At 37.8% G+C, this 17,237-nt stretch overlaps 1 protein-coding gene across 4 annotated transcripts in view; it reads right to left on the bottom strand.

The window, feature by feature from the left end:
* Cfap54 (cilia and flagella associated protein 54) overlaps positions 1–17,237 on the bottom strand; it is a 270,425-nt gene that overhangs the window by 206,913 nt on the left and 46,275 nt on the right. For all 4 annotated transcript variants that reach the window (XM_090328446.1, XM_090328444.1, XM_090328445.1 and 1 more), the window contains exons 16-19: positions 10,480–10,608; positions 10,019–10,145; positions 5,271–5,357; positions 5,045–5,166 (exon numbers count right to left, since the gene is read on the bottom strand). In XM_090328446.1, coding sequence (XP_090184572.1) covers positions 5,045–5,166; positions 5,271–5,357; positions 10,019–10,145; positions 10,480–10,608 — 465 coding nt within the window. The remainder of the gene's footprint in view (positions 1–5,044; positions 5,167–5,270; positions 5,358–10,018; positions 10,146–10,479; positions 10,609–17,237) is intronic.

Here is a 17,237-nt window from a genome sequence, read left to right as displayed (position 1 = left end):
CTTAAGAAACAGAAAGCAAGAGAAATGTGTTGGCAACTTGAGACCTCCCACATCCCCAGGATGCTCCTCTCTCTCAGTAGGAGGAAGTTAAAAACACAACAGGGGAATGACATATTATGGCAGTAAGATGGTAAGAATGAGTCATAATTAAAAAAAAAAACTCCAGAGCTTTTACTCTATTCAGGCTAAATGGCTAAAGGATTAGTCCTGAGAGCAACATTTCTAAAAGAAGTATCTGTTGAGACAAATGGATCTAAGCAACCCAACAAAGATCAGGAGAAATTTGGCCTTATCAGTTTGAACTACTTAACATGGCCATCAAACCTAACTCATACACTAGAAATTCACAATCAGTGGTTTTCCCTAACAGAGTTCGACCAGGATAGACTTCAGTTCTTCCAGGATAGACTTCCCTACCTTGCACAATAAAACCATCTTTCCATCCAAAACTCTCGGACTAGAATAAAAGACTTAGAACTTTGTCTCTATCTTCCCATTGGTCTAATGTATTACCATCCTATCTCCCAACCCCCTATGCATTGAAGCCTTAGCAACCTGAATGACCCATGGGACTACCACCACACTTTGACTTCTATTCCCTTGTAAGTTCTCTCTGTCTAGAATGCTTTTCTTCTTTGTCCTCCTCTGTGTCTGGCTACTCAGTATTCTTGAAGTTTTCCACTTTAGTTTGCTACTATGTGTCTTTCCATGTTCAAGTTCTTCCAAGCTCTAGGTGTTTCCCTAGATGTTTCCCATTGCTGATTTAGGCACTCCTCTGCTAAATTCTCCTGGTATCCTTGCAGTTAAAAAATTTATAAAACTGACCCATGGTTCCCTACTTACTTATTTATGATTCCACACACTTGAGTTATCTAGGAGAAAATCCAGGGACACAAAGACAAGGTAGAGATCACAAAGGCAAGCCCAAAAAGAAAAAACAATCAGTATCTTTTTTAATAACTGTAACCCTTCTGTATATTACCTTTATTATTTTGTGGGTTGTGGCATTTGAAATCTGGGCCTGGGCACCACCCAGGGGTACCACCCTACCCCTGGGCCAGGGCATTGTCCCTGAGCTCCACAGCTCAAGGCTACCACTCTGCCCCACTTCCCATTTTCTAGAGGTTAACTGGAGATAAGAGTCTCAGGTCCTTTTGTGTCTGGGCTGGCTTTGAACCTTGATCCTCAGATCTCAGCCTCCTGAGAAGCTAGGATTACAGGCCTAAGCCACTGCACCCGGCTATCACTTTAATTTTATTTATTTTATTTTTTATTTTTGCCAGTCCTGGGGCTTGAACTCAGGGGCTGGGCACTAGCCTTGGGCTTTCTTAAAGCTAGAGCTCTACCACTTGAGTTGCAGCACCACTTCCAGCTTTTTCTATGTATGTGGTACCAAAGAATCAAACCTGGGTCTTCATGCATGCTAAGCAAGCACTCTACCACCTAGGCCAAACACCCGGCCCCTCAATCAGTATTTGTTGAATAAGTAAAGGACTTTGATTTTAGCCCCTGAACTTAGAATACGATCACTCACATAAAGAATTTTTCAAAAAATATTTATTGAGTGGCTTTTACTAATTAAAAATAATTTTTAGGCCAGGTGCTGGGGTTCACACCTATAATCCTAGCTACTCAAGTTCAAAGCCATCCTGAGCATGAAAGACCATGAGACTCTTATCTCCAATTAACTACCAGAAAACCAGAACTAAAACTGTGGCTCAAAGTGGTAAAGCACTATCCTTGAGCTGAAGAGCTCAGGGACAGTGCCCAGGCCCAGAGTTCAAGCCCCATGGCCAATAAAAACAAAATTATTTTTAGATGATAAACTGATTAACAGATGACTAGAAAGCCTTGTGTATCAGAAAACTTGAATTCCAAGATTCTATGTGTTAATTTCAAACATTTATCCTTTTATCTCTCTCAGACCTTCATTTTCTGGTCCCTGACTTGATTTCATGGACATAATCAGTCTCAATAATTATGCACAAAGGCCAGGAGAGATCACTACTACACTGCTGGTGGGAATGTAAACTCATTCAACCACTATAGAAAGCAGTATGGCAGTTCCTCAAAAGACTAAACATAGAGCTTCCCTATGACACAGCAATTCCACTCCTTGGCATTTACCCAATCGTCCAGAAACAAAGGCGTACTAAAGCCACCAGCACAAAGATGTTCATTGAAGCCTTATTTACCATAAGAAAGATATGGAACCAACCCAGATGCCCCTCAGTAGATGATTGAATCAACAAGATGAGGTACTTATACACAATGGAACTTTATGCTGCCATCACAAACATCACTCCATTCATAAGGAAATGGAAAGACTTGAAAAAAATCATATTAAGTAAGCCAGACCCAAAGGAACATAGGCTCAATGGTTTCCCTCATTTATAACAATTACTACACATCTAGGACTCTCCTAGCAGAGGATTACAACAGCTTAAAACTTAGGTTCATAAGGTAATATACAATGAGACTAAATAAAATGAACTCTAGGATACAGAAACAAGAGTATAACCTTGAGTGATTGCTGTTCTTAATGTACTATGTTATTTTTCTTCTTTTTTTTTTTGCCCTTATGGTTAATCTCATGTTGTTACTGAATCTGACTTTGTTACCTGGTATATCGTAATACGTTTATTTATTTGAAATAGGAAAGGGAAGGGGGAAAAAAGATGACTGGGAGGGGTGGGGTGAGGGGAGTGGGAAAAAAAAACATGAGAAGACGTATCAATATGTGAGAAATAATGCACCTAACCTGATGAATGTAACTGTAACCCCTCTATACATTATGCCAACAATAAAATAAAATAATTCTGCACAAAATTTGCTCTCATGCTTTCCTCCTTCTCCTTCCTCTCTCTCTCTCTATTTCTTTGTTCCAGCTGTTTACCTGTAGTAAACTAATATGCTAAATTTTCTCTCAAACACCCTCTTAACTCTGTATCCTCCTAACTTTGATTTTTTTCCTTCTATCAGCCAAATTCTTTTTTTTCATATATTTTTTATTGTAATTAATAGAAGGGTTACATGATATTTGCCAGATAGATGGTGCATTAATTCCCATACATTGATATCCTTTCACATGTCTTGGTCCCCATTTCCCTCCCCCCCACCCTCACCCCTCATCTTGTTTTCCCCCATTCCCTATCCAATTTCAAATAACCAAATACAAATATATCCGATATATCAGGTAACAAAGTGAGATAGTGTAACAATATGAGATAACCAAGGGACAGCAAAAGAGATGAGAGATAACATAGTACCTTAAGAACCACAATCATTCATTATATGCTATCAGCCAAATTCTGTGCAACATTGTTCTCTGTCTTCCAGTGCCATTCATCTATAGTTTGTATTTGGAATTCCCCTCAAAAGCCTATGTATGAAAGGCTTAGTCACCACTCTGTGGCACTATCAGCATGTGGAGAAACCTTTGGCAGGTAGAAACTAGTAAAGAGAAGTTGTGTCATTGCAAACATGTATTTAAAGTGAATACTGAGACCCAAAGAGTGCTTTTGGGTATACCCTTCTCTCCCTTTTCTCTATCCCTACTTTTCCTCTCTTTTCCTATTCATGATGAGGGTAACAGGCTTCCTCCAGCTGATACTTCCACAATATGGCACTGGCTTGCCACAGGCCCAGAAGCAGCACAGTCAAGTGGTTATGGACAAACCTCTGAAAGTATGAGTCTAATTTTTCCTCTTTTCAAGCCTTTTACTCAGGTATCTTGTCACAGCAATGGAATGCTGAGTAGCATGATCAGTATAATCAAAGGTTTACTAGCCATACATGAGGTAAAGGAAAGAAGATCCCATAGCTCAAAACGTGATAATCTTGGGGAAGTTAACATAAAATCAACATATGCAAAAGAATAAGGAATAATTTCAAGGCTAGAGTGAGACCTATTAAAGAAAAAGAACTAGGGGCATCGCTCAATGGCAGACCATGTACTTAACATAGGCAAGGTTCTTGTTCAATCCTCAGCACCCACGTGTGTGCGTGTGCACATGAACACATGCGTATGCATACACACACACACTCACACACACACACACACACACACACACACACACAGAGTGTAAAAGGAGAACTGTTTCACAAATTAGCTGCAGCATCCATCTGAAAAAGCCAGCAGGCTTCAAGTCCTCTAATTCCAAAGAAATGCAGGAGGCCATCACATTATCATTCCCATACTATAATTCCCCTGCTTTTCTTCTGATTTTGTTTCCTATGTAAGATGTCCCAGAGAAATACAGTCTCTCGTTTCAGAATAGTTCAGGACTAGAGATGTAGATTAGTACTTTTCTCAGACTGAAGTAAATATTAATGAATCTGAAAGCTCATAATAGAATACAACAAAGTATTTGGCACTACTGAATACAGGGTTTCATACTCACTAAGTAAGCACTCACCATTTGAGCCACACTCCAAGCTATTTTTCCTTTAGTCATTTTTCAGGTAGGGTCTCACCCTCTTGTCTGGAGGAAAGACTCAGATATTGAAACCCCTATCTTTGGCTTCCCACATAGCTCAGATTACAGATGAATACCACCAATGTAGCTTATTACTTATTTTTTGTGTGTTATAAATCTTTTTTCCATATTTTTATTGTAATTAATAGAAGGGTTACATTATATTCATCAAATAGATGGTGCATTACTTCACAAACATTGATACTCTTTCTCATGCCTTGGTCCCCATTTCCCTCCCAGCACCCCCACCCTTCATCTTGTTTTCCCCCCTTCCTTATCTGATTACTTGTTGAAATGGGTCTCCTTAACTTTTTCCCCAGGCTGGTCTCAAATTGAAATCCTTATTTCTGTCTGATGTTTGCTAGAATTATAGGCATGAGCTACCATGCCAAGTCTACTTTTTAAAAATGAGAGACACAAATAATGCACTTGGGGTCATGACTAAATGAAACTTCTTTGTACAACAAATTGATGATAATAATAAAATGTAGGAAGAAGAGAAACCAAGCACTCATTATAACAAAAGTTGTATGTTTGAACTAAAAGAAGAAATTAAATACTGTTACCATCAAGATGTTCCATGAAGATGTAGATATTGCATTATTCTCAAATAGTAAAAGAGCTTTCTGCATTAAGTAAACTGCTTTGGAGAGCTTATTCTTTTTAATTTTATTCATTACACTTACTTCTGCAAAGGCAAACAGTTATTTTACCACAATAATAAAATAAAACTATCATTTCAAAATTTTTGTGGTAAGGGGGAGAAATACAAGTTATCTCAATTTTAATTACCTGTAAAACAATCAGGGTTTCTAGGTTTTTTCAGTTTTTCTGAAGCTTTAGTAGGCATACTTTTGCTATCAGTTGGGATCTGCAAAACTGAAGAAAACTGTCATTACAATTAGGCTTTGTGGGGCTGGGAGCATGGCCTACTCGTAGAGTGCCTGCCTAGCATGTATGAAGCTCTGGGTTCTATTCCTCAGTACCACATACACAGAAAAAGCTGGAAGTGGTGCTATGACTCAAGTGGTAGAACACTAGCCTTGAATAAGCCCAAGGAGAGTGCTCAAGCCCTGAATTTAAGCCCCAGGAGTGGCGAAAAAAAATAAAATAAAATTAGGCTTTGTATTCAAGATAGGAAACCATTTTAAACATTAAAGTTATTATCTATTTTTTAAATTACTGCTTCCTCTATCACATATCATATTATCTTTCATTAACAGCTGAAAGTGCAAATAGACCCCTGTGATGCTATCCAACTGTCAGATCCTCTCTCATTTGTCATGATATACCTCAGAACAGAAAATTTCCAAGTAATAAAAATATTTTACTTTCAATTTTATCTTGAGTAAAAATCACCCTGAAGGTAAATTTTTGTTCATTCACTTTTTCATAAATTATTGATGGAAAGTCTGATAGCAATCAGTTGTCAAAATTCCTCTCAGGCCTTCCTAGAGAAACTGTGACATCAGAGTCCCTGTGAAAGCTCAGAGAACTATAGAGAGACCAAAATCTCTCTCAAGACTTCCAGTTGGTCCTGGAGTGTAGCTGGACAGTGGTTCAGTAGGGAAAGGAAGTAGATGAGGGGAGAAAGGGAAGAACCTAAAGGTCTACTGGCTCATGGAGATAAAAACTGGATCTGCTCGCTCCTCAGCTCAAGAGACCTGGCAATATTTTGACTTTGTCCTGTGAAAGTGCCTATACAATAAAACCATCTTAGTGAGATTTTTATTCCAGCCAGTACATAGGAGTTGCCTTGGGGTGGTAACTAATGAAAAGATGGAAACAAACTCACTGAAATATATAATATTTCTTTAATGGCAAAGGGTAAGGAAATTGATCTGAATGGGAACAGCAATGCAAAGCAGGAAATAATTAATCATTATTTCCTTAACAAGGCTGTTTTAAATAATAATTAAATGCTCCTGATTGTTATCATTGCAAATAAAGAAGAAATTCTGAATGTCAGACACAGATGACTCACTTTCTTACCATGATTATGGACAAGCAATTATCATAAAGTTGTTGAATAAGAATGACACACTCAATATTTAGGGAACTTTAGTTTGAGAGCAACCTGCTAAGTGAAGAAAGATAGGAGAAGCCCAGTAACATCTACACTAGAGCTGAAGTCCAATAAAGAGGAGGAAAACATTAAAGATATCCCAAAACTCTACAAAGGAACACTACCCAATAATACTATTTAAAATTGAACTCAAGTCTACCATCAATATCTTCTAAGTAGCCTCTGGTCAAAACACATTTACTAGCTATTAAGAAGTATAAAGCAATGTCAGTGGTAGGAAAATGGAGGGAACTAGAACAAATCATATTATGTGAGGTAAGTCAAATGGTGTGTGTTCTCTCTGATATATGGAAGTTAGATCTAAAATGTCCTAAGATATGACAAATTATACAGAATTCTAGATACAGTGAGATCAAATGGGGATACTCTTTTTAGAGGACAAAAACAAAGGTGCAATGCTCATGCACCTCTTCATATTTATACAAAATAATATACACACTGAAATGAACTCCAAGATATAGAAATAAAAGACTTTTGGTTTTTAGATGTTGATGAATCTGTTTTCCTTACCATATATATACATATATATACATATATATAGTGTATTTACATGTAGGGAAGGGCACAGAATTCAAGGGGAAAAGAGTGAAAAAGTACAGCAGTGGAGCCCACTGGACTAAACTATACAACTCATGGGTGGAGATGTGAAAGAGAGACTTGGAGAGAATGAGGGAACAGAAGATATATGAAAGGAAATGTAATTATCTGACTCATGTAATTGTAATCCCTCTATGAATCACCTCTATAATAACAATAAAGCAAATTATTTTTAAACATAATTAGCCTTACACGTGTGTGTAATGTGTATGAACATGTATGTATGTGATAAACTATTTAGTAGTAAGTCCATGAGTATGTAAGATCCTAATTCATTGAATAAAATATAGCTACTAAAAAAAATAATGGGCCAGGTGCAGTGGCTCACACCTGTAATCTTAGCTACTCAGGAGCCTGAGATCTGAGGATTGCAGTTCAAAGCCAGCCCTGGCACTAAAGTCCTTGAGACTCTTATCTTTAATTAACCACTAGAAAACCAGAAGTGGCACTGTGGCTCAAGGGGTAGGACAGTGGATTTGAGCTGAAGAGCTCAGGGACAACGCCTAGGACCAGAGTTCACAACCAACAAAAACTAAATAAATAAGAAAAAGGGAAAAAAAAGAATCATGGGGGCCAGGAGCGTGGCTAGTGGTAGCGTGCTCACCTAGCATGCATGAAGCCCTGGGTTCAATTCCCCAGAAACACATCCACAGAAAAGGCGCTGTGGCTCAAGTAGCAGAGTGCTAGCCTTGAGCAAAAAGTGTTCAAGGATAGTGCCCAGGCCCTAGTTCAAGGCCCAGGACTGGCAAAAAAAAAAAAAAAGAATTATGGACCAGTTTCTTAAGGAAAACCTGACACAAAAATTCTCTTCTCTTCATATTTTGGAACAAAATGTTTTAATGTTCAGCCTATCATTCCAAGTAATTTTACTTATCAAATTTCAACTTAGTTATTATAATAGAGATATTGAGTTATTTTAATTATTCCATACAGCAGGTCTTCTAAGAAACAGTGTTTGAACCTATATGTTCAAATAAAAAAATAAAAAAAAAACAAGCATGGTAACTCACAACTGTCATTCAGCTATTGTGAGAAGTATAAGCAGGAGAGCCATGGTGTAGGCTCACCCATGCAGAAAGCAAGATCCTACCTCAAAAATAACCAAGGCAAAAGGAGCTACAGAAGTATGACTCAAATGGTAAAATGCTTACCTAGTAACTACAAGGCCCTAAGTTCAAACTCCATTCTGCAAAAACTAGAAAAAAATTTAAAAGCATTTAAACAAGGATTTTGGCATGATGACTTTTTTTTTTTTTTTTTGCCAGTCCTGGGCTCGGGCTCAGGGCCTGAGCACTATCCCTGGATTTTCTCAAGGCTAGGGCTCTACCACTTGAGCCACAGCACCACTTCTGGCTTTTTGCTACGTATGTGGTACCAAGGAATTGAACCCGGGTCTTTGTGCATGCTAGGCAAGCACTCTACCACTAGACCAAACTCCCGGCCCCTGCATGATGACTTTATAAACAACAAAATATCAGTATTTATGAAGACTTGAACAGAATTATTTTTTCCTTTTGTCAGTCATGGAACTTGAACTCTGGGTCTGGGCATTGTCCCTGAGCTCTGCAGCTCAAGGCTACCACCTTACTCCTTGAACCACAATAAATGTCACTTGTCTGTGAAAAATGCCAGCTGTTCAAGAGGCAGAGATTGGAAGTATCCAAGTTCGAGCCAGCAAAAGTGAAGGAAAAAGTTAGGGAGACCCTGCTATGCCCTCTCAACAAACAAGCCAAGTCAGATATGGTGTCAAAAATCTATAATCCTAAAGAAAAGCTCAGAGGAGGAGACAAAAGAAAGTGGCCCCAGGCCAGTCCCAAGTAATAAATGCAAGACTCTCTCAGAAAAATAACAATGCATAAGCTGGATACTAGTGCCTCATGCCTGTTATCCTAATTACTCAGAAGGCTGACATCTGAGGGTCATAAGCCAGCTTGGGCAGGAAAGTCCATGAGACTCTTATCTGTAATTAAACACCAAAAACCCAGAAGTAGAGCTGTGACTCAAGTGGTAGAGCACTACTAGCCTTGAGCAAACTTGCTCTTGGATAACACCCAGACCTGAGTTCAAGCCCTAGGACTGGTACATACACACACACACAGCACAAAAGGGCTAGAGGTGAAGCTCAAATGATAAGAGCACCTGCCTAGCAAGCACAAGTTCAAACCCCAGTACTGCAAAAAAGGAAGAAAGAGAAGAAGGAATAAAAAAAAGAGAGAATAGGGACTGGGAGTTTGTCCTACTGGTAGAGTGCTTGCCTAGCATGCATGAAGACCCAGGTTTGATTCCTCAGTCCCACATACATAGAAAAAAGCCAGAAGTGGTGCTGTGGCTCAAGTGGTAGAGCTCTGACTTTGAAAAATCCCAAGGACAATGCTCATGCCCTGAGCTGAAGCCCAGGACTGGCAACAAAGAGAGATAGAGAAAGAGAGAGAGAGAGAGAGAGAGAGAGAGAGAGAGAGAGAGAGAGAGAGAGAGAGAGAGAGAGAGAGAGAGAGAGAGGGAGGGAGGGAGGGAGGGAGGGAGGGAGGGAGAGAGAGAGAGAGAGATAACAAAAAAGGAAGGAAGAAAGGAAGGAAGAAAGGGAGGGAAGGAGGAAGGATGGGAAGGAGAGAGGGAGGGAGGGAGGGAGGAGAGGGGAGGGAGGGAGGTGTGTGTGTGTGTGTGTGTGTGTGTGTGTGTGTGTAAGAAAGAAGATAAGAGGATGGTAGGGAACTGTCAATTGGTACATGCAAGAGAAGAAAAAAGAAAACAAAATAATCAAATTTATCTGGAGAACACTGAGCCAACTAGAATACAATTACAAATTAAATTTAATCTATTTTTCAACAGTATAGTTCTTTGCTTTAAGGACTATTACCATGTAATTGGTCAAGAAGTTCAACGGCTATTCGATGCTGAGCTTGAATGAGTTCCAGATGCAAATCCATCATGAAAGTATTTTCTGAGATTGGTTTGTAAGTGTCTCCACCTGTATCATGGGAGCACTTTGGTCCAGAAGAGTTAAAGTAAAAATGAAAAGAGAAAGTATCAAAACACATTGAAAATAACTGTATCCTATTAGCACATCAAGTTGTATCTTACTTAGAGCCATTAAATTTTGCTCCCTCTGAACCCTTTGTGATTGCCTCATGCAGCAGTAAGTACACTCAGAATGACCTCTTCAATGACAAATTCAAAGTCACTCTGCTTGAGATATTTCTGGAAAAAGATATTTCTGCTCTATAAGAGGAAAACTGCTACAAATCACACTGTTTTTACCTATTTGCAAGTCATCCTGGATAAGTGGAACTTCCTGATCCAAGATTTCCCCATTCTCACCTTGACATAGCAATGGTCAATTACTGATGATCCATTTGGCAAAGTAGTTAACATGAAATGTAAATTCATTCCACTAATTGCTTTATCAAGGAGTTCATAAGCATAAAACAGCTGCTCCACAGGTTTTTTCTAAAATAGTTTCATAAACATAAAGAAAAAAAGATAATCATATGCAAAATTTCCAAACTCTTCTTAACAATAATTCAAAACTAAGTAGCAGAATCTTAAATAATTTACCCAACATTAACAATGTTGGATGTCTTAATAAGTGTGCTTCTCTTTGACAGAATATAAATGAAAAGAAAAATAATTAATATAATCAATTTTCCAAGTATAAATTAAACTTTTCACAAACATGTATATAATTTCTATTTATTTTTTTCAAACTTCTGATTATGCATAGCATGGTAACACACACTTACACTCCCAACACTAGGAAGGTGAAGACAGGAGGATCAGGAGTTTGATACCAAACCTGAGCTACACAGAGAGCACCAGACCAGCCTGAGATATGCATCAAGGCCTTGTCTCAAAAAGAATTTTTATATACTATATATATATACTCATTTGTTTATTTGAAATAGAAGGGAAGGGGGAAAATGAGATAACTGGGAGGGGGAGGGGAGAGAGAAAGGGGAACAAAAACATAAGGGATATCAAGGTTCGAGAAGTAATGTACCCACTACCTGATGAATATAACTGTAACTCCTCTATACATTATCCCAACAATTAAAAAAAGAATTTCAATATATATGCCAATATATATGTCAATATATATGTCAATATATGTCATTTTTGCATACTTAATTTTTTAATTATTTTTGCATATCTACCATTTTATTTGAATCTCAAGTAATACTTAAATATTTACAACTATTGAGTTATCATACAAATCTCAGAACTACAAGTTTAGATTTTAGCTGGGTATGGTGGCACAAACCCATAACCAAACAAATGAGAGGCTGAGGCAGATGGATTATAAGTTCAAGGCCTGCCTGTCACACAGAATGAAAAAAAAAAATCAAGGCTTGAGTTGCAACTCAAGAGTGGTAGAGTGCTTGCTTTCCAGGTGGGAGGCTCTAGATTTGATCACTAAAACAAAAGATCTAGAGTCCACCAAACCCAATGGTCTACATCTACATCATCATTTAAAAAATAGAAATAGCTTTTTAATGTAGCTATCCTCACACAGAGATAAAGTTATAGAATACTATGAAGAACACCCAGTTATGTTCAAACTTTCCAAGTTTGTATATTTTTCTAGAAGTTTTTTTTGGAATAAATCATATAGATACATGCAGAACATAAAAATCCCTATGTAGCTGTCTACAATGTCATGCCTTTTCTCTGCCCCCTAATAATAGCTATTGTCCTTAAATTTTATTCTGCCATACTTTTGCATGTTTTAAACCTCTACTGCATGTGTATGTGGCCTTAATATTATGCATCCTGATTAAATGCTCTATTATATATGCAGACTACTTTTTCACTGAAGTATATGTTGCTAAAATACATTCAAGTTGTCAGGATTCTTAGCACAGAAGGATACTAGATTGTTACATGCAGAAAGAGAATCAATGAACAAAATAAGAAGCATCCAACACTATTAGAAGACATGAAGGAGCAAGCCTGAAGACAGCTGCCAACAGTAAGTGAATCTAGGAGGCAGTAGACAACAGCCTCAAGCACCCTACTACATGGAAGCCGTTGAACTATAAAAGCTCACACAATGTGACTGGTAAATCCTCATCTCCCACCTGCCACTTCAGAATGAAACCTCTCTTATCTTCTACAATAGAATTCCTGTGCATTCCCCTTCTTGGAATACTAGCCACTTAGGGCCATATGGAAACGAGACGCTGCGAATACAGTTCTAGGTTTCCCCTATTACTCAAATGTGACTTCAGAGGGGATCTATAGTGATGCCAAGCTGACTCTAATCCAAATTCTACTGTAATTCATTCATCTCAGATTCATATAGCATGAATTGAGGCTATTCACAGTTTATCTACTCATCTGCTTATAGAACTTAGATTATTACTAAATAGTCTGTCATACATTACACATGTCTGTGAATAAAGATGAAGTTATTACTTCCTTTATAGTCTTTATATCTTGTTTCTACTTTCTCTTTTAAAAATCATTTAAGTCTCAGAGAAAATGATAAACAGAAGAATGGCAGATATTCTTATGTGGTTACAGAATAGATGGGCTACTTTTAATCTTTGGGCATAATGTTCATTTAGGGTCTTTGGATGGCACCCTTTATTAGATAAGTAGGCCTTCTATTTCTAATGCCCAAGAGTCATTTTTTAAAGGATGGTTGTGCTGGATGCTTGTAGCTAACATCTGCAATTCCAGCTATCCAGGCGGGCTGAGATCTGAGGATCAAGATTCCAAGTTAGCTAGGGCAAAAAAGTCCATGAGACTCATCTCCAATTAACCACCAAAAAGCTGGAAGTAGAGCTGTGGCTCAAATGGTAAAATGCTAGCCTTAAACAAAAAAAGGAAAGCAAAAAAGGGAGAGAGAAAGAGAGAGGGAGATGAGAGAAGGGAGGGAAGGAGGAAAGGAGGAATGTAGGAAGGGAAAGAGAGAGGGAAGGAAGAGAAAGAAAGAAAGAAAGAAAGAAAGAAAGAAAGAAAGAAAGAAAGAAAGAAAGAAAGAAAGAGAAAGAAAGAAAGAAAGAAAGAAAGAAAGAAAGAAAGAAAGGGAAAGAGAGGGAAGGAAGAGAAAGAAAGAAAGAGAGAGATGAGAGAAGGGAGGGAAGGAGGGAGAGAGAAAGGGAGGAAGGGAGGAAAGGAGGAATGTAGGAAGGGAAAGAGAGGGAAGGAAAAAGAAAGAAAGAGAGAGAGGGAGAGAGAGAGAGGGAGATGAGAGAAGGGAGGGAAGGAGGGAGAGAGGAAGGGAGGAAGGGAGGAAAGGAGGAATGTAGGAAGGGAAAGAGAGAGGGAAGGAAGAGAAAGAAAGAAAGAAAGAAAGAAAGAAAGAAAGAAAGAAAGAAAGAAAGAAAGAAAGGAAGGAAGGAAGAAAGAAAGGAAGAAAGAAGAGAAAGAAAGAAAGGGAGAGAAAGAGGGAGAGAGGGAAAGAGAGAGGGAGGAAGGAAGGAAGAAGGAAGGAAGGAAGGAAATAAGGAAGGAAGGAAGGAAGGAAGGAAAGAGAGAGAGATGGAAGGAGGAAGAGAGGGAGGGAGGACTGCTGGGAGGGAGAGAGGAAGGATGTTGAATCTTATCAAATGATTTAATTGTAAGTCTGTCTAGTGAGTTGATCATACTTTTTTACCCTTTCTCTGTTAATGTTATATATAACATTATAAATTTTCTAATGGTAAATCATCCTTGTATCTCTAGAATATGTACAACTTGATTATATACAACCATTCAAGGTACCTTTTCTCTAAAGAATCACAGGCTCAAAGATGTTCCCAAGTAACTCAAGCAGTGTGAGTTCAAATAGAAAACCTATTTAAGGGCAGGCCCAAGGTTATAAATCATTTGGGAGAGAGACTTTCTCCCATTCACTCCTCTTCTGAAGACCCAGGCTGAGATAACTCTAAACATAAACAGATTTTGTTCTAGTTCTTTTATCATAGGAGTCAATGTCATGTAAGTTCTGAATGAAGAATCTCAGGGCCATCTTCATCTTTCATATACTCAAGCTTCATTCCCAGAAGACTGTTAAAAATCTAAGCTTCTCATGCCCAGCTACTGGTAAACTTATCATTTAGTTTTTCAGTTATCCTTTCTATTTTGGACCCAGACACTTACCTTATTTTCTTGAGAGCTCTACTTAAGGTTTATTCAGTCCATTTTTTTTTTCAAATAGTTCCAGAGGTTTTTTTTTCCTGCCAGGATTTGAACAACACTTGGCCAAAAATAGAAGCCACTAAGGATATTGTTTAAAATCAAAAAAGTCAAGGACCTCCTCACACATACACATGTGGTAATGGTCATCCCATTACCATCATCATCATCACTGCTAACATTTGATTAAAACAGAGGCTTAAATACTTTACACAGACTGTTTTTTTTTAATTGCCATCGTCTCACAGGCTAAACACTCACTAGTAATTATAATGCCCTAAACCATCTGTTGCACATTTAGCAACATTTTAATATTAGCTTTATGTAATGTAATCCCAGTAGTACTTCATATTAGCTTTCAAATAGCTTGTATGTAAGCAAGATATATAATTTATTCCACATACAGACTCTGGTAGGTGAGGGTACAGACTTTGGACTCTCCTTACAATAATGAATTCTCACTCATTTTCCCATCTCCAGGTGGGTTTGAAAACTTTTGAGATTCAGAGCTCTGTGTAAAACACATAACACAAAGTAGCTACTGGGTGCCAGGTGCAACATTACCAGCATTTCATTTAAACAAGTACCTGTATCTACCTACCCCAAGGCAACTGAGCAGGCTCTGAACTTTAGGGCTTGACATTCATATGATTGTCATCACAGACTTTATTTTTATTATGACCATTTCAGCTATTGTCTGGATGAGAGGATGTCTTTTTCTGATTTGAATAATAACAGAAATGGTTTCTGGTCTTTAGTTTCTTTGTTGTAGCAAATTTAATACCTTCTAAGTTAGTGGCTTTAACTGCCAGAAAATTACCATCTCAAAGGCAAAGATTTGGGGATATTGGGCAGCAGACTGGGCAAAAAGAAAAAGACTTCATCTCCATCAATGGCTGGACACAATGGCATAGCAGCTTACCATCCCCAAGGACAAGGGGAAACAAAGTAGGAAGACTGCAACCCAGATTAGCCCAAGCAAATAATGGCAGACAGTAATTTTAAAATAACCAATTCAAAAGGGGCTAGAGGGCTATTCAAGTGGTAGAGTACCTACCTAGCAAGTGCAAGGCCCTAAATTCAATCACAGTACTGCCAAAAAGAGAAAATAATCTACCTCAAGCCAAATCTAACACTTTGGAATTTGTACTAGGAATCATATTCTTGCTCTATTGTACCTCAGAAAATACAAGTTAGACAAGTGATTCTCAAACTTCAGCATCCTTAGGAATCTACCAAAAAAAAAAACCTTTAAGAAGTTCATACTTGAAATTAAAATTGGATGTCTGGTGTGAGAAATGGCAAGCTGTATAATTTAGAAAGCACTACAAATGAACCCTCAGGGGAAAAAAATGTCAGACAATCATTAAATCTCTCTGTCTCTTATGCAGTTCATCTCTACTCCCAATTTGAGATTTCTCAAAACTTGCTCTCTTCAGAGGAGATAATAACATATAAAGATTTCAAGTTCATATCATTGAAAATATTATTAGAAGATGAACGTTCACTTAAGAAAGTAAATTCAGAATAGAGCCTTTCCTTAGTACTTCAACACATTCATGAAGTTCTTTGATTAATATCTGTCTTAGGAGTTTACTGATACCATGTATGGCAGAAGTCTGGGTGAAATAAGTCTGAAAAAATTATCACCTGAGGTAGGCTTCCACCAATAAAGTCTAGCTACTAAAGGAGCTATGATCTAAGGATCATGGTTCAAAGCAGCCCAGGCAAGAAAGACCATGAGACTCTTAACTTCCAATAAACTACTGAAAAACTGGAAGTAGAGCTATGGCTCAAGTTGTAGAGCACTAGCCTTGAGCACAAGAGCTCAGGGACAGCATCTAGGCCCTAGGTCAATTCCCAGGACTGGGAAAAAAAATAAAAATTGCAACTTGTTCTTATATTTCAAGAGACTGACACAAATAACGTAATGGGAGTAAGTGGCATATTACAAAAAAACTAATAAAAGTTATTCTGATATGCACTAAATACCTTTAAGCTTGTTTGCAACTACTAAACCTGAATGAGGAAACCAACTGAAATTGTTTTGGGAAGAGGGAAGGGAGAGGGGTCAGTCGAGGCTGATTGGAAAATCCTATAAATATAACTATCATTAACTTAAAAGGTGTCTTTTATATAAAATCCCTACAGTTTGGGTTTTTTTAATAATTAGTATAGTGGCTAAAAGCATGAGCCTTAAAGATAAACAACCTGAATTTAAGTCCCTGATCTACCTGTTCTATGTGACTTTTAAGTTGCATGTAGCAAAAAATGAAGAGCATGTTTACCCAAATCACCTGGGCTTATCTCACAAAATTTATACTGAGAAACAATAAGCTGAAAATGAATACAGCCAATAATACTTATATAAATAAAAAACGGCAGAACAATATTCTGAACTGCCTGTATATATACACAAGGGTACTAAAAGTAACAAAATACTTTGAATTTATAATCAACATCATGAATTATATATTAGAAAGTAATTAGTCATAGGTGAAGGAAAGGTAATGCTATGCATTCAGGAGAGGAGTGAAGGAGATAAGCATCTGTACCCTGGGTTCCACAGTCATGGATTTAATACATCACAGATGAAAAATTTGTGGGGAAAAAATGTGTCTATACTGACCATGTGCAGACATTTTCTTATCATTACTTCTTAAACAATTCTTAAAGTCATTAAATTGAGTGAGAGTCAGTGGTGAACTAAGGCTCAATGAGACCATTAAATGTACTATCACTGTTCAAAGTACATTTTAATCACTTAAGTTTGCATTGCTGTGGCCAAATACTTGAGAAAACAATTTAGTGAAGGAGAGATTTGTTTGGGATCCAAGATTCAAAGGGTTCATTGAACATCATGGTGAGGTAGCTTCTCTCATGATGGACAGGAAACATAAAGACAGACAAGGAGAGGGAGGATATATAGTCCCAAGGATTCTCCCCTAGTGACCTAC

The sequence above is a fragment of the Megascapheus bottae genome, chromosome 2 (genome assembly GCF_031878675.1).
Source record: "Megascapheus bottae isolate mThoBot1 chromosome 2, mThoBot2.hap1, whole genome shotgun sequence".
Classification (NCBI taxonomy): domain Eukaryota; kingdom Metazoa; phylum Chordata; class Mammalia; order Rodentia; family Geomyidae; genus Megascapheus; species Megascapheus bottae.
Note: the sequence above shows the minus strand (reverse complement) of the source record. Positions and strands in the feature narration are given on the sequence as shown.